General features: G+C 39.6%; 3 protein-coding genes across 3 annotated transcripts; 1 reads left to right on the plus strand and 2 right to left on the minus strand.

Annotated features, from left to right (window-relative positions):
• Window positions 1-1,040: 1,040 nt before the first annotated feature.
• Window positions 1,041-7,375, minus strand: fastkd2 (FAST kinase domains 2). The gene is made up of 12 exons (XM_058652453.1): window positions 7,185-7,375; window positions 5,836-6,471; window positions 5,317-5,420; window positions 4,927-5,035; window positions 4,677-4,800; window positions 4,093-4,232; window positions 3,788-3,960; window positions 3,045-3,208; window positions 2,712-2,954; window positions 2,500-2,590; window positions 1,766-1,880; window positions 1,041-1,212 (listed from the first exon to the last, which is right to left on the minus strand). The coding sequence occupies exons 2-12, from the start codon at window positions 6,448-6,450 to the stop codon at window positions 1,105-1,107; spliced, it is 1,986 nt and encodes a 661-aa protein (XP_058508436.1). The 5' UTR covers window positions 6,451-6,471; window positions 7,185-7,375; the 3' UTR covers window positions 1,041-1,104.
• A 143-nt stretch (window positions 7,376-7,518) lies between these two features.
• Window positions 7,519-11,985, plus strand: mdh1b (malate dehydrogenase 1B, NAD (soluble)). The gene is made up of 10 exons (XM_058612370.1): window positions 7,519-7,648; window positions 8,025-8,137; window positions 8,213-8,347; window positions 8,842-8,972; window positions 9,056-9,224; window positions 9,645-9,999; window positions 10,079-10,220; window positions 11,009-11,187; window positions 11,609-11,751; window positions 11,839-11,985. The coding sequence occupies exons 1-10, from the start codon at window positions 7,627-7,629 to the stop codon at window positions 11,878-11,880; spliced, it is 1,431 nt and encodes a 476-aa protein (XP_058468353.1). The 5' UTR covers window positions 7,519-7,626; the 3' UTR covers window positions 11,881-11,985.
• Window positions 11,986-12,612: 627 nt separating this feature from the next.
• On the minus strand, window positions 12,613-21,255 carry retreg2 (reticulophagy regulator family member 2). The gene is made up of 9 exons (XM_058612369.1): window positions 20,836-21,255; window positions 18,841-18,944; window positions 18,131-18,161; window positions 17,736-17,865; window positions 16,656-16,740; window positions 16,394-16,531; window positions 16,004-16,092; window positions 15,255-15,390; window positions 12,613-15,019 (listed from the first exon to the last, which is right to left on the minus strand). Exons 1-9 carry the CDS (start codon window positions 21,087-21,089, stop codon window positions 14,253-14,255), a joined length of 1,734 nt encoding a protein of 577 aa, XP_058468352.1. The 5' UTR covers window positions 21,090-21,255; the 3' UTR covers window positions 12,613-14,252.
• Between the last annotated feature and the right edge of the window lie 510 nt (window positions 21,256-21,765).

The raw sequence follows: 21,765 nt of genomic DNA on the forward strand, positions 1-21,765 counted from the left end.
CAGCAGCAGCAGCAGCAGCAGTTACTCTGTTTCAAATACAGAGATTTCTTTGCTCTGCAGCACAAAGTAAAATTAAAGGCAACAATATGGAGTTAATGTCATGTCTTTAATGAGCAAACAAAGAGTGGATTTGAAGAAGAAGAAACATTTTGGGATTCAAAAAGAAGACTTTTTGAATTTACAACAGAAAACTTTTGAATTTGCAAAGAAAAACTTTGAATTTACAAAAGAAAACTTGAATTTATAAAGAAAACACAAATTTACAAAAGAAATTGATTCTTCCACAAAATTTTAACTTACAAACCAAATTTTTGAATTCACAAAGAAAATCTTTGAATTTGCAAAAATAAATTGTAAACGCTCAAACAGTGATCCTAGTTTTGTTTGCAAATATGTTTTTTGTTTTCAAATCCACTCTGTTTCCACATTAAACACAAAATGACCTCCATAGATAAGTGGAGTTCTGTTAAATTGTAAAAAAAAATTGTAAAATTGATAAAAACACAGGGGAAAAGATTTGTTGTCGCCTTGTAAACCTTCCACACCAAACCCCATTAAGAAAAAAACGTGGATTTTAACAGTGGAGTTAATCACTGGTGGAGTTTATCACTGCTGCCTCCATCACTAAGTTCAAATGTGTTATTCTGTGACTCCAGTGTTTGCTAAATGTAAATATCTTTATGGTAAATCCAAAAGAATGATGTGAATGAGGCAGCAATAGACCAGCAGCTCCTGTGTTTCCTCCAGCTAAAAATGCTGATTTTCTCTATGGACTTTGGTGTGGGAGAGTGAGTGCTTCACAAACCTCACGTTCTTTTTATTTCCGTCTTTCTTTTGTTATTTATTGATTCAGTGATGATTAAGTCTGTGTGATAAACATGTTGTTTTATTGTGACATACATGTGCTTTGTCACTGCCCTCATGACGATGGAATATTCTGAGATTATTTTCTTACCGAGCAGTTGTTGGTTCTTTGTTTGACCAGATTAGACACTCAGAGGACGCGTCATAAACATAAAAAAACGACTGTAAAATGAAAAAACTTTTTAAAGGTCAAGTTTATTTCTTGTTTACAGTGATAATAATAATCCCTTACGTCCGTCTTCAGCGTTGCAGTTGCGCGTCTGTCCGGTGGTGTTCCGGAAAAATGCGTCCCCTGAGCAACTCGGTCGCCTGCTCCTGGCTGACGGACGACAGCTCCTGCTCCGTTACCTTGACAACGAGATCAGGACAAATATAAACATCACTGTCACGATACATATACAGAAATTGAATTTTATATATATATATATATATATATATATATATATATATATATATATATATATATATATATATATATATATAAATATATATATACACATACATATATATACACATCATTTTATGTCGATAGATGGCTCTCAATTCAACAAACTGGACTTTTAATGCTGTACATAATACTCTATTTTTATAATCTTTGTCTTTATCTGTCGATATCTTTCTATATTGTACATTAATGGACGTGAAAATGCCTGTTTATGACTGTAAATGTATCCGGTGTGGGATTATTAAAGGATTATCTCATGTCTTTACATGTTTTAAATATATAAACGGATCAAAAATAAACAAAAAAGCACAAGAAAAGGTTCATAATAATGTACAGTATGGAATAAACATAAACATAAATATCTGTGGACCAACATTTATTACATTTCCAGCTCTAATTTAAAAAAAAAAAAGAAAAGAAAAGAAAAGAAAGAGATAAAGAAAAATCCAGCCTCACCAGAACAGGATTAAATCCCAGGATTCTCAGGTGGCGAATCTTGACGGCCAAGAGACCGCGAGGGTCGGATGTACCGAAGCAAAGCACGGACAGTGGCGCACAGATTACTGCGATTCTGAGGGATTAACACAGAAGCAACAAGCATTTTCAGCTTCACACGACACAAAATTTCAATGAAAACACAAACGAACGTGAAAGTTGGACAAATTTAATCCCTCGCTGTGACTTTGAATGAACATTTCAATACTTTTATATCCATGACTGAGACTGTAATCCTGTACAGTTGAATTTTGATGATTCAAAATCAATTCTTTCTGTTCTCAAATTCAAATACAACATCAAAGACACAGAACCTGGAATCAATCTGTGCTTTTTAATTATGACGATTAATGTTTGGGTTTCTCGCCGAAAAAGACCAACAACTAATCCAGAAATGTCGTTTATGCCCTAGGATTGGTTGCTAATCCCACTCTTTTACACATTTCACGTCATTGAAGTCAAGTCAAGAATAGTTTTACTACCCTGCAATGTTGACATGTTGTATATTTTAACTATATGTTATTAGTTTTTACACTATATTGAGTATTTCGTCTGTCTGAAAGTGTTGTATATGGCTCCCTGGCCTCTGTGAGCTTCATTCCTGCTTGAATAAAGGTTTAAATAAAAGAAAATCCATGTGAAAATAAGTGCAGTGGATTTCAGAGCTTCTTAAAGACATTAGATAATATTTGTACCTTTGACTGCTCTCTGCTGGAGACGACGCTGCCGCTCCTTCACTGAGACTCACGGACGTTTCCTTTGGTGGAGGTTTTGTTATCAGGGCGTCTGAGAGTGAAAACACACACCACACCACACATACACCCAACCACACCCACACACACAACTACTGTTTTAGTTTAGGTTTTTTTTTTTTGCATCAATAACTGAGAAGAACGTAGATCTTCACCTATGAAATAGGCGTTCTCCACCAGCACCATTTCCTGTAGCTTCGTCTCTGCCTGGTCCTGGTCCTGGAGCAGACTCTGCAGGATCTGTGAGAGCTGAGGGTTCACAGGTGGACTCGAGGGGGCGGGGCCATCGAGGACAGACGGGGGCACGGTCAAGGGACAAGGGAGATGAGGACGATCCAGACGGAGACACAGGTCCAACGTCTGGAACATTCTCACCTGGCTGTCGAGATATTTCAACGCTGAGGGCGACACAGAATCAAGTGACATTAAGAAATGAAGAAAATCAGGTGTGTGTCACATCTTGTGTGTGTGTGTGTTGAGTGTCTTACGTGTGGAGCTAAAGCACTCCATCGTACTCGGCTGCAGGAGCTGCTTCAGTGGCTCGGAGGGAAAGTGGCCCAGGAGACACAGGTAGAACACAGACTTTAACAGTCTCAGTTCAGTCATCTTGGGCAGATACGGGACCAGGACCTGAGTGAGACCATCCAGGAACCTGGAGCGGCAACAAAAGAAAACACATTTACTTCACAACTCTTTATCCCACCTCTGATGTTGGAGATTATTCAGACGAACTATGGTCTAAACCACTTACTTTCTCACACCAAACTCCATAGAGAAAACCAGCGATTTTAGATCACAGCACAAAGGAGTGTTTGGTCCACCGCTGCCTCCATCAGTAAGTTCACATTTGTCATTTTGTCAAATCTGTGATTGAAATCTTTTATTTAGATTTACCTCAGTGACACAAAGTGACCACACGAGGCAGCAGTGGAACAGCCGCTCCTGTGTCACTGTGAGCTAAAATCACTGATTTTCTCTATGGGGTTTGGTGTGGGAGAGTGAGTGGTTTGTAAACTCATGTTTTCATTCAGAAAAGGCTGTCTAAAGGCAAGAGAAAGTGGTAAACTGCTTGAGTTGAGTAGTAGTGGATTTTATTAGTGGAGCTTTTATATAACATACACAATATTATGAAGCCAACAAAAGGACAAACCAGCGAGGAAACCCCTTCATTAATGAGGAAACACTGAGGTCACATACGAGTCATAATAACATTGAGCAGTGAGTGACCTACTGTTGTCTGTGCTGCTGCAGGTCATAGTTCAGAGAGGAGAAGACCTTTAGGACACAGAGCAGATCCTGAAGCGTCAGAGCGTCCGGACAGGACATCACCTTCTCCGCGTACGCTTCCATCAGAGAGGACGGACAGAAGAGGAGGTCCTCGAACGCAGAGAGGAAGAGGAGGAGCTGAGCAGAGAGAAGAACACGAGTGTGAATGATCTCATTTTTAATTATTAAAAAAACAACAAAATGTATAATTCATAATAAACAGGCCTAAATATACAAGTTGAAGGGAATAGAAAAGAGCTAGAGCAGCACCTGCTTGTTGCTCCACATGTCCATGGTGGAGGTGATGTAGTCTGAAGTGCCAGTGAGCATGTACAGGTCTCTGTAGTGCAGCTCCCGACAGGAAAGCAACACTGCCAACAATCTGTTGAAGGGGGTTTCATGAAGGTTTTCTGTGTGTGTGTGGACAGTGGGAGAGCACATTTGTTTAGTTTAATCACAAAAGTAACAGCTTTTCATGGTTATATGTATATATATATATATATATATATATATATATATATATATATATATATATATATATATATACACATACACACACACACTTTTCATGGTTATATGTATATATATGTGGATCAGATAGTTTTAAACTAACTAACTCAATCTCAGAATTTCAGCTAAAATCTCTGACTTTAATCTCAGAATTCCGACTTTATCTCAAAATTCTGAATTTAATGTCAGAATTAATTTATAATATAAAAATATTTTCATATATATATATAAAAGGTTTTCTTCAGTGAAAATGTTGCACGCTCTGAGTCAACATTGTATCCCTCATAAGATCCAGACTTTTTTACTGAAATAATAATAATAGTGTTATGTTGTTGTTTTTTTACCTGTGAACTTCTTACTACAGACATCGAGCAGAGGTTTGGAGAAGAGGCCCACTGTGGCCATGGTGGTGATCATGTAGTGGGTGTTGGGAATCGTGAACTGGTCCATCATTGACAAAGCCTTTTTCTGAAATAAACAACACACACACACAGATACTGAATTCAAATATGAATAAACATGCTAATATCTGCTGGAGAACAGGAGACACAGGGTTTTTCCTCTGGTTAAAAACTAACACTCGTGAAGACAGACCTCAAGTTTACGTTTGAGCGCCAGCGGAGCGTCTTTCCCCGACATCCGCATCATCGTCTGCAGAGCCTTTACATCCTGGATGTTGGGAAGCTGAGCGTCAACGATCAGCCTGGGATAAAGAAACGCAAGAGACAGAGAGTAAATAAGTGTTTTTACTGAGTCTAAACACGTTAATCAATAATAAAAACACACAGTTTCACTTGTAACAGATTATAATTCCTCTCCAGGTTTAAGAGAAACAGGTTTGTGCTATTGTTCCTGTGTGGAGTGTATCCAAACCTAATAGTGGTCGAGGAAGTCGATGTGATGGAGAAATACTTTATACTTTATGGTATTTACAGCACTGATTTAGAGGTGTAATGCTTGTGCTTGTGTGTGTTTGTGTGGTACCTCACGGCCTCCTTGAGTGCGTTGACATTGGGACAGTCGTCCATGTTCTCCAGACAGGAGGCAAGGATCGACAGGCTCTTCATGTCGTAGTCGTTCAGGTTCTCCTGTGAGTTAGTGAGTGAGTGAGTGAGTGAAAAAGAGACACACACGACAGACATGAAGAGACATCACATGTCTTTTCTTCTCACTTACTGTTCTAAAGTACCCAAGAATGGAGCAATTTGAGAAGATGACTATCTCAGATACAAGTTGTATTGTATGTCATATATTTAATATTTATTGATTTGTTTTAAATATGAATTAAAGATACTATGAGCAGCTGTAACTGTAACTCCGCTCTGACTGATGTCAAACATGACATTTTGTATGTGTGTCTGACCTGATAGAATTATTATTAATCTGCCAATAAATGATCCTAACATGTATTTGTTTGTATGTGTTTTGGATTATTTAAATAAATACTTGAGGATTCATTTCATTCAAAAATAAAGGTGGGAGATAATTTTTTTTTTAGTGTACCTGACATGCTCGTAGGAAAGTCTGGACCACGCGGCTGTGTTGCGACACACCCAGGCTGACTATGCTCAGGAGAGAGTAGGTCACATCCTCGTTGCGCATGTCTCCCACACACTTCATGGCTCTTTTCAGCAGCCTTTGAAAGCCAGGATGCTCAAACATCAGCTGCAGCTCAAGGCGCCGCTGCTCCTCTGACAGCTTCTTCGAGATGGACCACATGCGCGTCAGGCAGCTGCTGACCTGTCGAGTAGTGGGCGCATACTCAGTGGTGAAGTCCAAGATGTCTGACGGGGAGCCACATCGCTGAAGGTTTTCCATGAAACGGTAAGTCTTCTGCCTCTTGACTGAGGTCCTCTCATCAGACAGAGAGACAAGCTCCTTCTCCTGCACACCGTGGACACTATCCTGTGAATAAAACCTCACTGAGTGGAACGGACTCGTGAGCAGGCAGGTCTGGTTTTGCCCCGTGCACCAGACATGTGCTGACCGAGTGTGACGAAGAGATGAGTCTTTGATTGATGTTGCCACCAGGAGACTACGGTGTGTCCACGGAGTCCTGCGGCTGCAAAAGCGAAGGGTCCATTTCAGGACTTCCTCTGTCGCCCACACAGACATCATGAAGTGACTTCAGCAGTGTCCCTGTGAAGAGCAAGTAGATCACATCTATACATAAAGTGTTGTAGCATTTCTTTATATATACTTTGTCTCTTTAAGTTAACATAATATTTTTCATACACGTATCACAGCAGATGTATATATTAATGTCCATATTGTACAAAAATGAATAAACATTAAACAAATAATAGTATAGAATTCAAGTAAGTAGCAGCTTATTCAGGTACTGTCATATTCAAATAAAAATGATAATAATAATGTAAAAATTGCAATTTCAGTCAAAAATAATTGCAATTAGTTTATATAAAATCTTTCAGTCATAGGGGATAAAAACTTGCAACAAATAACATTAAGTAATTCTAATGTCTAAAGTTTTGTTTCCTAAAACACAAAGAATTCATCTGCACAGTAACATCTAAACATCAATAAAGGAGTTAAGTTTTGATATTTCAGAGCACTGTTGTTAATATTATCGTTCCACTAAATTAAGGTTTAAAGGTGATGCGTAAAATAATATTATTACAACACTATGATGCACTAGTACTAAAATATTGGTCTCAATAATTAGAATTTAATAATGTAATATTAATAAAAAAAGTGTCAGTTATGCTATTTAACGCTTAAAATCTCGGTCGTAGAGACAATAATATTAAATGAGTAGGAGTTTTTTTATCAACAAGGTCAAAAAATCATGAATGTAGGCTAGCTACATTAGCTTAGGTTAGCCAACCACCTACCTTGTAACTGTTATCGTGTAAACAACTCTTCCAAAATAACTCATGGCACTTCATGTGCCACACATATCGATTTACCGGCGTTATGTATTGTTATATGTTATCATTAAACCGTAGTTTTATGATAAATTGTTGTAAAAACGCTTCCTCGCTACACTCTCGATGCTAATATGTGCGCCGGCATGTTGGGTCCTTAATGGGAAGTTAGTACACCAGTATTTTGCCTGACTAAAGAAAACAAAAAAACCCGCAAACAATTAAAAAGGTTAAATATCTGACGTGTAGTATTTTTACAGTAGTGATACAGCTAGACTTTTTAGATACTTATTGCCATATATATATTTATTTTTTTACACTTTTATTTTTTAGTGGCGTTCCTGACTCCGACTCAAACAGGCGCAACCTCGATTATTTCCTAGCAACCAAAAGACGCTGTACAAACAAAATGGCAAAATTTGTGCTCGCTGGTAAATTGTTTTATTTTTTAACGAAATTCTTATAATTTATAGCAGTTCAATGCGTCATATTATTATTATTATTATGGTAGCCCGTTTCTGCCACTTGAAATATAAAATATATATAAAGGTAAATCATAATTATGAGAAAGTATCTCATAATACTGACCGAGCATCTCATAATACTGACCGAGCATCTCATAATTATGACTTAATTCTCAGTTTCTCATTATTATGACTTAGTTTTTCATTATTATGACTTAATTCCACATAATCCTGCCTTAGTCTCTCATTATTATGACTTAGTTCTCATAGTTTCTCATGATTATGACTTAGTTTCTCATGATTATGACTTAACATCTTATAATTATGACTTTGACTTTGACAGGTAAGTCCGACTGTCCTCACTTTGCCAAAGCGGAGCTTCTATCAGACTCATTGCAGAGATCGCTGCCAAACTTCAGGGTCCATAAGATCCCCGTCCTCCCACAGGAATGGAAAGTGAGCTATTTGTGTGTTTATTTTGCAAACCTTAAACTCTTTTTTCCAGTGTAACCTCAGTTTGACCTTTGACAGGAGTGGCTGGAGGCCACGTGCAAAACAAACGGCTGGAAACACGAGAAGTCGCCTTTAATCTGGAGGGAGCTGGTGGATCAAGGAGGCAAAGGGATGATTTTAGGAGGCTTCAGCGACTTCCTCGAGCACTGTCAGGTTTGGATATACTGTTGTGTTGGTTTATTTTTCTTTTATTTAGAATCAGAGCAAGGAAACAGGAAAGAGAAAACATTCTACAACATTTTAATACCTTTATTTTATCATTAATTTGCCCAAAAGGTTGAATCCAATTAATCTTTTATACACACTGTGCTTTACATTAAAAGAAAATAACAGTTAAAAGTTTGAAAACGTGTAAATTTACAATTTGAACATAAACGTTTGTGGAAAAAACAATATTTGTTAAGATATTTCACAGAATTTCAAAATAAAAGTGTTTGTGTTGACATGGAACGACATATCACTTGCGATAAAAATCATATTTATGATGCAAAATGAATCTTTTCCAAACATGAATACTCATTATCACTCGGTACTAAGCGATGGGTCACGTAGGGCCCGCGGGCCACAGGTTTGACACCTTTGAGTAAAAAAACACCAGAATATTAAAAAAGTGGATTAAAAAACTGTGTGTGTGTGTGTGATGACAGAATTACTACAACGTGACGTCAGAGATGTCCACAGAGACGATGTTGAGCGTCGCAGCAGATAATCTGGAGAGTGGGATTAAGGAGCAGGAAGGCGTCGCTCTCGTCAAACCTCTTCACGTCTGGATCAGCAGGTCTGACGTTCTGGGAAAAACTCAAACATTAACATTATTGTTCTTATTTGTCTAAATCATCTGATAGTTTGTTTCTTTGCCAGTGCCCTCAGCCTCATCTGCTCTGTCCTAATCCCTAATCTGGTCACTGCTGAGGTTTTCCCTCAGGCTGCTGCGGTCAGCCTTCATCTGCTGGACCTGAACGGGGAGGAGGAGGAACTGCAGGGGATGAAGATGGAGGTGGAGGATCTGGCTCTGCCTCTTCTCCATCAGGTACGACCAGATTTATATATAGTGTTTGACATAGTAATATTCTGAGAATTTAATCTATGACATTAAAATCAGAATTGTGAGGGAAAAAAGTCTGAGTTGAAATCGGAACACTGAGATTAAATTTTGGGGAATAATTTGGAATACTGAGATTAAAAAGTGTGAATTCTGAGAAAATTAAAGGTTTTTTTTGGAGATTAAAATCAGAATTTTAGGATTAAAATCAGATTCCGAGATTAAAATCAGAATAAGATTAAGATTTGAGATTAAGATTGAGTGTTTTTTTTATAGTGGCAGGCATCCATGGAATCCTGAACTCGGTGAAGTTGCTCCAAATTTCCGAGTTAAAAATCCTCCTTTTCAGGAACGCCTCGTAATCTCAGATATTCCGATTTGAGTGACTGTGTCAGTGTTTTCTCACAGGTGAGTGTCCACACAGACATGGACGAGGCCTTCCACGGAGCAGATGTTGTCCTGCTGCTGGACGAACGCTGCTCTGACGACAGCGACAAGAACCAGAGCGAAGAAGAAGAAAAGGAGAAGTGGAGAATGAAGAAAATCTCACAACGATACACAGATTACGGACGACTCATCGACGCCAGAGCCGACGAGCAGGTGAAGGTCGTCGTCTGTGGGGACTCGTTTGTCAACGCCAGATGTTCTCTGCTCGTGGACGCCGCTCGCTCCATCAGCAGCGACCGTTTTGTCGCCATGGCAACGCAGCTGGAGACTGAGGCCAGGGCCATAATCTCAGAGAAACTGAGTGTGAAGACGTCAGGTGACGACACGTTTGTCCCCATCTGCGAGGCCACATCACCTCACTCATTTCACCTCCTCCTCTTCTTCTTCTGGTGCAGATGTGACAGATGTGATCGTGTGGGGAAACATCAGCGGCAGTTTCTACGTTGACCTGCAGAGGGCGCAGGTGTTCAACTTTAACGGGCCAATAAGAGGACCGCCTTCTTTCTCACAGTCACTGCTGAAGATCTTCCACCACAGGTTCGTTTTCAAAATATTTCATATTTTACAAGAACTCGCAGAGCTACAAAACAACTATACTTATGTGACTAAAAAGTATTTAAAATGTTGTAAATTTACCAAAAAAAATTACAAATATTCACTATATAAATATCTTTAAATTATAGTTAAAATTCTTAAAAAAAACATTATGTACATTAAGTATTTTAAAGTTTAAAATTTAAGAAAACCTGACAAATATTCAGATTATGATATTTCATAAAATATCCCTAAATATACTTTATGTTCTTTAAAAAAAAATATTTACATGACCAAAAAGTATTTAAAATGTTGAAAATCTACAAAAACGTTGTGCATATTCACAATATTATATTTGATCAATTAACATTATGGTTTAAATTCTTTTAAAATTGCGTCAAAACAATATTTATGTGAATAAAAAATATTTAAAATGTTATAAATTTACAAAAACGTGACAAATATTGACTATATTATTGAGATAATTGTCAAAATGTCTTTAAATGAGTTTACATTTTTTTTTTTTTTTTTTTTTTAAATGCAGCCAAAACATTATTTGCCGTAACATCATATTCCTCGTCTTAACTCAGACTCCGGCAGGTTTAGAAACAGGTTTGCGATCAAATTACAACTCTGTTGTGACTCAGCTGTGGTGCCATTGTGGTTATCACAATTTAATCTCATGATTCTCATCTTATCTCAGATAGAATAACATCCTGTCCTGTGCTGGGAAATGCCCTCAAAAAATCCCAGGCTCTTCTTCTTCTTCTTCTTCTCCTTCTTCCTTCCAGGAAATGGCTGGAGTCAGACTTCCAGGACTTGGTGCGTCGTCGTCGTGATGCGGTGACTTCAAAGACCGGACACGGAGCGGCGGCCATGTCAGCATCTGACGGAATCCTCACACTTCTCAAAGCCTGGAACGGCAGCTGTGGCCCGGACAGAGTCTTCTCTCTGGGTGTCGTGTGTCCAGGTCCAGACAAGAACAATACAACTACTTTTGTGACATATTTGTACACACTGTGAGCAGAAACCAGAGGAAAAACTGATTTTAGAGAAAACTGTCGATTTAACAATACAGCACACAGGAGTTGTTGCTTCCATTAGTAACTTCAAATGAGTTAATTCGGCACTTAAAATCCTTTACTCAGATTGACCTCAGTGACACTAAGTGACCACACGAGGCAGCAGTAGACCAGCAGCTCTTGTGTCCCTGTGAGCTAAAATCAGTGATTTTCTCTATGGGGTTTGGTGCGGGAGAGTGAGCAGGTTTACAAACCTGTGTTTCCTGTCTCACAGTGAGATAAAGCAACACATATAAATGTTTAAGATACGGCAGAATTGCTGGACTAGTTGATGTGAAGTGGGATTATTTCCCCGTGTCTCTCTCACAGGTTTCTACGGCCTCCCCGACGGCGTCGTCCTCTCCGTTCCCGTTTCCTTCGCAGACGGCAAACACTCAGTGTTGGTGCCGGACATGAGCGTCAGTGACGAGCTGAAGCGGAGGCTTCACCTCTCTGCCAGTGAACTCACACAGGTAACACAAACACAGGGGGAGGGGGAGGAGGGGGAGGAGGTGATGTGTGAACACAAACACTACAGAGATTATTTTCTTTCTCCTCAGGAAAAACTGGCATCAGAGAACGACGGCGACGACAAAAAATAAGCCACATCTCTTTCAGTTTGTCCTTTTATTCTCTCAGTTTCACACAATATTTGCTCTTTTTAGATTTTTTTTTCCCACTTAAATGACAAAAGAATAAAAACAAAAAACCTCCTCGTGGTGAAACTCGCTCTCACTCGCTGCTGTTACGGATGTTTTTAGATCAAACTGAGTCACTTTATGGAAAAAGAGGGAGAAATTAGAAAATAGATATTTATATATATATATGTATATGTTTCTGTTTGTTTTTTTTAAATGTTTTTGTTTTATTTGTACAGTTCCATAAGTGCGTTGAATTATACGGTTCAAGAAGCAGTACGCTACACTACCAGACACAGATTTTAGTCCCGTCGATATTCTCTTAATCTGCTGTTAATCTGCTGCTTCTGAAAGAAATCACAGCGTCTTTTTCCTAATTCTTTTTTTGTCTCTCTCAAATTGTGCAGAACCAACGCGAGCTTTTTTACATGCAGAATATACAGGAGCATTTTCTACACTATACACAAGGGGGCGCCGTCGAGTGGACACAGGAGAGGACAAGTAACGACGCGCGACGACAAGTCGCGGAGGGAGCGACGACACATTTCAAACAAAGTTTTTAACGTTTTTTTTACGTCCCTTTCAAAATAAAAGAAAAAAGAAGGATAATCTGAGTAACGTTGGGTTAAAAAACACCGCGGGGGAAACACATGCGTGATTAACGGCATGCACAGACCTGTCGTGGCACAAAGGAACTTTCTTTTTTTTCCCCGTTTTCTATACAACAAACAAACCGCTTACTTCTGGATTAAACGTCTGGACATAATTGTGGTTAAAGAATAGAAATTCAATGAAATAAATCCGAACTAATTGTTTTTTAGCTCCGTAAATGTGAATATTTGTGGTTTATTTCCTCTATTTTCTGACACTTTGTGAACCAAACGACCAGAAAATAATCCCAATCACGCGTTGACGCCCGATGACTTCAATCTACGACATCCACCGATGTCAGAAATGAAAGATTAAGTGTAACCATGGAGCTCTGGCGGGCTCAGATTACGATGTTTAACTTTGGGATTTTGGAAACTGAAGGGACAAAAAAAACCAACTTTAAACAAAACAAACAAAAAGGTGCAATCAACTTAAATTAAATAATTTATTATCGTATATCTCTCTCTATATATATATTATAATAATAGTAATATCATCTTCATATGACCGTCTGGAAGAAAAACAAAAGGTTTTAAAAACGATAAAGGTATCGTTCTCGTGTTAATCCCAGTTTAAGATCCTGAACCACGACACCTGCAAATGTTTTCCCTCTCTACATTTTGGTTGTTTTTTTATTAATTAATGAAATTAAAGTAAAGATTAAACACAGATTAAATCTACAGTATGTGATGAAAGCCAAGCAATAGAAGCCAATGATCCCAAAAAAGAAAAACACGAAAACAAAGATGGTCCTGAAGTGAAACAACGTCAGGAAACAGAGGCTGAAAGTGACACCTGAAAAAAACCCGGTTCACACTACAACCAACGACACGTTAATCCAGGTTTAATCTAAAATCGGATTCAAGGTCGTCTACGGTTTCTTCTCCTCTGACGTCTTCACTGCCGCAGACTCAAAATGTTCACTTTACCCAAAACAAAAGAACTTTAACTGCGTGGAAGATGCTAGTCATGTTTTGGGATTATTGGGAGATTATGGCCTAGAATCAGATTTAAACTGAGGACTGCATCGACGAGGACAGGTGAATGACGATGTTCACTTTAAGCGGCCGTATAAAAATCAAAACAAAGAACCTTAACTGCATGGAAGACACTGGTCATGTTTTGGGATTATGCAGGGATTATGGCCTAGAATCATACTTAAACTGAAGATTGTATCAGCCAATCGCTGGTTTCAGTCATAGTCAAATTTCAAGGGTCTGGTGATAGGTTTCACGTTTAGGTTTTGACGATCATGAGCCACATTTGAGGGATTAAACCAGATTTAATCTCAATCCCTCAACACTGACTTTCCTGATTGGAAATGTCAGCGCGTTACTTTTGTTTTAACGACGACAACGTCGGACGTCAAGTTTTCTTTCCCTGGAGCTCGAGAAACTAGAGGGAGAAGATGGAGCGTCAGTTAATCTGGAACGACATCTGGACACTCCTGGAGATACAAAGACCTGGACCTGGAGGGTCATCATTTCTGATTTCTTTTAGTTTAAAAATAACTAAGCAAGGCTTTTCCCGGGCTGGAGACGGTTGTAGTGTGAACGCGCGGCTTAATAAGAAAGCGAAGAACGAACCAAACCATCAACAAACAAACGCAGGATTAAACGTCAAACTGTGATAAATGTGCGGTACGCGTCCGTACGTCTGGATACAGAGGAGATGGAGCGCTGAAGCTACGACCGCGGTTGTTGTAGAGGAGGTGGAGGTGGAGGTGTGTGTACCTGTCTGTCAGAGCCGAGCTCCAGCTCCTCGTCCACCTGCTCCAGTTCACTTTGGTCCAGAAGCTCAAAGTCCTCGTCCTCGGTGGGCACCAGTGTGTCGTCGGGCAGCTCCTCTGCCGCCTCCGCCGCCGCCTCGTCCGGCTCCTTGTTGGCGGTCGGCAGCGGCAGCGCCACCTCGTCTGGCGCTGCCTCTGTGCTGGTGACTGTAGTGTCAGCCGCGGTGTGGGCGTGGCTCTCCAGAGTGGGGAGGAGCTCAGCGAGAGCGGACTCCTCGGTGGCGTCGCTGGACGACAGCAGCGCTGACAGAGTGTTCTGCACCACGGTGGAGATGGCCGTGCTCACTATCTCCTCACTCAACGCCTCCAGGGAGCGCTGTGCGCCCTGAGCCACCGCCGTCTCCTTCTCCTCTCCGCCCCCCGGTGGCCCCGCCTCCGTCACCGGCGGGCCCGCGCCCCCCGGTGGCTGTCCGTGTCCGTTGAAATGCGTGTTGACAAAGTGGAGCGGGGAGGCGAGGTGCTGGATGAGGAGCGTGGCGGGGCTCAGCGGCTCCGCCTCCGCCTGAGTGCCGGCCTGCGCTCCATCCGGGTGGGCGGGGCCTCGCAGGGGGAAGAGGAGGAGGTTGTGGTCGATGGATGGGAACTCCTCCACCGAGGGGAACTCTGGGAGGTCGCGGAGGTAGGACTCCTCTGGGTCGCTGTGGAAACTCTGCTGGTCCAGGTCTAAGTCCAGAGACAGAACAACATTAACGACTAGCAGGTAACCATGGCAACACGGATGTCATCAGAACATTTTTAGACCACTACTTTTACTTGTACTCTAGTAAAATTTGATCAAAAGAGTGGTATTTATTTTTTACTAAATTTAAGTTTTCTTTCCACCTCTGCACATCAGACAAAAACATAGTTTAAATGTGTTTCTTTGAGTGAGTGAGTGAGTGAGTGAGTGGGTGTTGACCTTCAGAGACGTCGGTCAGTTGAGGAGTGGTGGCTCTGGACACAGAGAAGCCTCCGCTCTCTAAGATGGACGCCTCCTCGTCCGACAGCTCAGAGTCTGTGATGGCCATGGCCAGAGCGGTCGTTTTCACGTCCACCTGAGCCCAGAAAAACACATTATATAACATAGATATATTTTTTATTGTGTGAAAATTGGCACATTTGTCACATGTAGTCTCATTTCCTGATACAAACATGTTTGGTAACATTTTCTGTATCTTTACGTCAGGTTACGACATTATGTTACAAAATATTAATGGAGAAAATATTTTGTAACATAATGAATCAGTTTTCTTTTGATAATGTCCTGTTTTGACACATTTTTGTCAACAAAAGTAATAAATAACATGTTTGGTTTTTTTGTATTATAACATTTTGTTTGTAATGTTACCAAAACTAACGTCATTCAGTTTTTCATTTTTGAACCATTTTTCCCAACAAAAGTATTTTTGTATCATTCCATGTTTTACACATTTTTGTTTGATCCGTTTCTGGGTTTTTTTCCACAGGTGACATTAAAACAGTTTGTAACTCGGCTCCGCCCATCTACGATTAAGAATCTTGAAAAAAGGGTTATAGAATTGCAACAATGTCATGAATCTTGATAATTGTAGCGAGGATGATAACAGCACATTATCAGTGTAACATGTGTCACATGGTTACTGTATATATGTGTGTGTGTGTGTGTGTGTGTGTGTGTGTGTGTTGTACCGTGGTGGCAAAACAAGACAGCTCCTCCTCACTCTCGCTCTCCGTTTCAGCTCTTGGCTCGTCACCCTCCTCCAGCTCTTTCTTCACCTCTGCGCGCACACACACACACAGACACACACACACACAGAGTCCGGTGTCTTTAATAAAATGAGTGACATTGACACCAAACTGCAGGTGAGAACTGAGCTCAGGGAACAAATGTAGACAAAGGGACTTCCTGGTTCTGTCGTCTGTTGAGTCTTCACAAAGACTGTTTCTGTGTTTGCAGCTAACGATTCTATTCAATAATCCGTTCATGTGTCGAGGATTTCCTCGATTCATCGATTCATCGCTTCAGCTCTACGTGTTGATACTGTGAGGAGGGGGAAAAAAAAGCAGCTCCACACTCACTCCTCTTGTCGTGCTTGCGGTGCTCGGTGTCTCCCTTCATGCTGTAGTCCAGTTTCATCAGGATGGGCTCCAGGCCCGTGTACATCCTCTGGATGAGTTCATGATAAACCACCAGAGGCCACAGCAGGACGCTCAGACCTGAGGGAACAACCACAACAACAACAACAACAACAACAACAACAACATGTACATCATCACATTCCTCATGAAAAGAAGAGACGCGACACTTTAACACTGAATTATTCACGATGTTCAGACTCACCCATGATGTACGAGATCATGATTCCCGGGACGTAATGTCCGAGCACAGCCAGGACGAAGCAGCTGCTGCTCATCATCACACAGAACTGACACGACAAGCAAATAAACATCAATAAATGCAGTGACAACTCCAGAATAACCTTCTTAACGCCGCGTAAATCAAGTGATCAGAGGGAAAAAGACCATTTTAGCATCACATAATAACAGGTTTTTGTAACTTTTTTTTAAATCACATTTATTCAAACAAAAAAGGATTTTCTTTTAACATTATAGCATTCTGTTAAGTTTTTGTAAATGCAAGTTATGTTTTATTGTAACTTTCGTCACACATTTTAACTTTTTTGACCATAAACACGTTTTTATACAGTTAATAACATGTTTTTTTGCAACAGTGGAACATTTTTGTACAAGTTTTAGAAACAAAAGTATCTAAGTTATAATATTATACTGTATGTTAGTAACTTGTATTATGTTGTAGCTTTTTTGTGTTAATGCAAGTCACTTTTCACATGCTGTAATGTTAGCATGTTGTTTTTGTAAAATGATAACACATTGGGATATTATTTTTATAAAGTACATAATGTTTTTCTGTAACATTTTTTGTACCATTATACATTTCTGTATCTTTTCTGAGCGACATAAGTTCCGCTTTTTTTTTGAAATGATCTTTTTTTATTTAGAAAGGCAGATTTCCATCACATACAATAAATACAAACTTAGTCATTCAAGGTCATAGGAAAGGATGGATGCAGAAAGTCCTGATGATTTTGTCCATATTGCCCTTCTAAGTTCCCCTTTTATATAAAAATATTTTCTTTAGTAACATTAGTCACACATTTTATTACATTTTTAGTTTTAAGGTACAAAAAGAGTTTCATTAACTGTCTGGTTAAAATGTGTTTTTGTAACATTACAACATTTTGAGGGTTTTTTGGTCAAATAAGCAGCTTTTTGGACCCTGGATAAATGTGAACATTCATCTTTTCTTTTCCTTTTTAAAGTTTACAGACACAAAGTGACAGAAGGCTCCGCCCACTCCGACTAAATACATGACGGTGTGTGGTGGTTTTACACTTCATACCTTGCCGTGGTTCTGCCTCTTGTACTGCAGCGTCTCCTGCAGGTACAGACAGCAGGTCAGGTAACTCTCGGCCAGGTGGTGACTGAGCTCAGGGACGCTGAGCAGATGATGCTCGCCACTCATCGCGTCACTACACACACACACACACACACACACACAGGAAGGAAAGAGAGAGACATCGTCAGCGTGTGTGTGTGTGTGTGTGTGTGATGGAAACACAGGATTCCATGTTCTTGTAATGACAGCAGAGGGAAAACACGTAAACACCGACAGACCAAACAAGTAAGGATTGTGTAACATTAGCTCAAATGACACAGTGTCACTCTCGCATGTCAGAGAGATGTCACAATCTTAAACACACACACACACACACACACACACACACGAGTACACACCTCTGTGCAGGCTCGATCTCTGCAGGTTGAACTGCACCATGAAGGAAAAACACACAGTTAGTAGCAAATCATGATGATTCAGTTTAAGTGATTTCTTTGTTAAACGGAGCAAAGAAACCAGAAAATATTCACATTTAATGAGCTGAAGAATCAGAGAAACCTGTTTTAATTATGATAAGAAACACTTTATTGACCCTGATTGTGATATCACTAACATCTGCTGAGGTGATACAGTGACTCAATTCAAATTAAGGTCTGGCTTTACCGGTTTTATAGCTTAACGCCAAAATAAAACAAATAATCTACATAGTAAATTGAACACAGCTTTAAATATTGTTTATTTAGTGGATGAAATAGATGATTTAAAATATATGATAATAAATAGGTTTATAATGGAGCCACGTGGGAGGAAATGTCTGCTCTTAAATGTGTGCCTCTGCGCCTCAGAGCACAAACAATGTGTGCTGTCAGACATGATATAAGGTTTGCTGGGACAATAAGAGCCATGATTTGAATAAAAATCCAGCTGAACCAGTTTGTCAAGCGATTTGAAACAAAGCTTCTGCTTTTCATGTTCAAATTTCACAGATGACCTGCGTTGTGTGAGGTACTCGATATTAAATAGGACTCATTTAGTGTATAAAATATGTGCTTTGAGACATATCAAGTTTTTGCTCGTGTTATGGATTCATAGAAAGGTGCTGGTTTACCAGTAATGATGGGTATTTTGGGCTTCCATCTCTCCAGCAGCATGAGTCCCAGCAGGGACACACTCAGCAGGAACAGAGGCCGCAGGGACGTGGAGGACAAAAGCCTGAGGAGACAGAGCCACACACAGATTAGCTCACATTATTCCCCATTTACACGCAAACAAAATCAACATATTTATCACATTTCCATATTATTCCTCCTGTATGTGTATGTGAGGCAGGAGAAGGCGACAACAAACTGTCACCGACAGCTGCTCACAGAGGCCTGGTCCACTCAGCCCCACATGAGGGTTTGTTAGCATTAAGCTCAACAGAAACAAACAGGTGCAGCAACTTAAAATAACTCTGCTTTTCTACGCTGCACCGAACAGGACGGGATAGTTTCCTGTCACAATTATCCCCCCCCAAAAAAATGCCTTTTTAAAACTCATCTTAAAAGGAAAATGGGTGGAGTCTTTCCATAATCCAGAAAAGAGGGCCGAGATGATTGAATGTTATGTAAAATGAAAGAAAACATTACTAAGGGGGCCAAAAGGTGTTGAAATATTTGGTAATTTTCAGCAGGACTGGAGTTGTTTAAGAGATTTATGCAGAAAAAAGCAGAATAAAATATTCATTTGTTAAGTTTTTATAGCAGTTTTTGGAAGTGAACATGTTTGTCCTTAATGACTTAAGAGGGTGGTAAATTAAACTGATGCCTGAGGGTTAACAAGGTTCAGAAAGTTTGCACAAACACAGACATTTTCAGAAAATTTAAAAATACAGAGGACGGCGATGAATTAATGTTATTAAATTTACAGAAAGCAAGACTGATGTTACCAAAAAGTGTGAACTGTAAAATAAAATATGGTTTAGAAAAGCTTTTTTAATATGTTCTTAGACATAAAATGAGCAGCGCCTACTTTTTCAATATGTATCCATAAGCATTTGCACAAATAGACATTTTCAGGAAGAACGAACAAATACAGAGAACGAGGATGAATTAATGTTATTAAAATGACAGGAAACAAGACACGTCAACAAAAAGTGTTAAAAACACTGTAAAAATGTAGAACCTTTTTTGGACATAAATGTGATGGAGCCTGCATTTTGTTTTTTGTAATGTGTTATGGTTCAGAAAATTGGGAGTGGACATGTTTGTCCTCAATGACTTGAGCGGATAGTCAATTTTAAATCTGATGCTGCACAAAAACTAATTAGGTATCAAAGACAATTTTCGGCTAATCACTGATATATTCAAGACTGATTTGAATTTTTTTTTAAAATCCCCCAGCCAACCAATATTTGTTTTATGGAAAATAACACCACATTTTTTTTTATTATTTTATTGATGACAACAGTAACATCAAGTAACCAAACTGACAATTAAAGGGTTAAAAACCTCAAAATGATTGAGTGTTTGGTCATTTTGAGCAGGAATGTTTTGAATTGTTTAAGAGATTTCTGCAGAATAAAATATTAATTAAAAAAGTTTTTATAGCAGTTTTTTTTGGACATTTTTGTCCTTAATGGCTTAAGAGGGTAGTAAATTAAACTGGTGCTTAACAAACGGTTTGAATTTAGTTCCTGTAATGACTGGAAAGATGCAGCTCCGCTTTGTGGCACAAAATAAATCACTTTGACTGTATAGTGATGCGTTAGACAGCATTTTTAATCGCGCACGTGAAATATTGAGGGTTTTCCTCATTTCACGATACAAAAAATGCGACATAATCGGATTTATTGAGTTCGGTGTTCAATAATATCCTATAGCGTTTAATCTCGAGTGGGATTAATACCGTGTCGCACGGCGACACATTAGTAAGTGCACTTTTTAAGTGGCTTTGTGGAAAATAATACACGTTAGCTTTAAGCTAAACAGACATAGGATTAAAAGCTAACTTGTAATGACATTCACTGACAGTAGCCGTTAGCCGCGTTCGCTAGCCAGCGAGCTAACAAACTAAAGGCGTACATTCACAGGCGGTGTGACGGGAGATTATAAACCCAGATTACCAGAATAAAGTGTTGAGTGTCAGGGCGACGGAGACGCTGTAGAGCGGCCTCTCCCACACTAGCAGCCTCTGCGCCCACAGCAGCAGCGGCTCGTACGGCGACAACCAGCCCTGGAGGCGCTCCCGCAGCAGCGTCAGCTCCGGGTTCGCGTCCTCGCAGGCCTGCTCCTCACTCCCCGCGGGGAACAGAGACTCGAGGCCGACCGAAGAGGAGGAAACCGAGGGGCGTCTTCTGGCCTCCTCTCCGCTCGCCATGTTTTCACCCCCACTTTGTTATGTTGTTTTGGAGATCACGGGGTGGACGGGAAGACCGACGTCAAGTGTTTTTACGCAGCTTAGAAACGCATGTTCCGGCCTGCGCCTTCAAAATAAAACCACTGAGCTACGTAGTAGAACGATTTGACTTGATGGATTAAAATACGCGATAAATTTAGTACTCGGTAAAAATTATACTCGGTGGTCAGACATTTGACTTTGATGTATGAGCGCTAGCTTGCCTGACTTTGATCCACCCACTCAAAGTCCAATGATATGAAGGAGTCGGAAATTAAATGAAACCGGAAATATCTAATATATTATTTTGTGACGTCGGACACAAAACACAATATTACTGACAAAAATGTGTCCTAATTTTAAGTTTACCATTTGTAGATGTACACATATTTTAAGGTAAAATAATTTAAATACGTGTTTACTTGTTTAAATGAACATTTTTTTTATCAGATTCATTTGAATTTTTTTTCAATATTTGAAATAAAAATTGTGACAATTCATAGTATAAACATATTTAAATACATGTTTAAACAGTGGCATTTTATACGCGAAAACTTCACCTTTTACTATAAAGTTAAGATTATTTTCTTTTACTTTGAAGACATGATCAGTGTCCGGTTTTACCCTCGATCATTTCTGTCAATTTGATGCACCAAGG

Source organism: Solea solea, chromosome 2 (genome assembly GCF_958295425.1).
Source record: "Solea solea chromosome 2, fSolSol10.1, whole genome shotgun sequence".
Lineage (NCBI taxonomy): Eukaryota > Metazoa > Chordata > Actinopteri > Pleuronectiformes > Soleidae > Solea > Solea solea.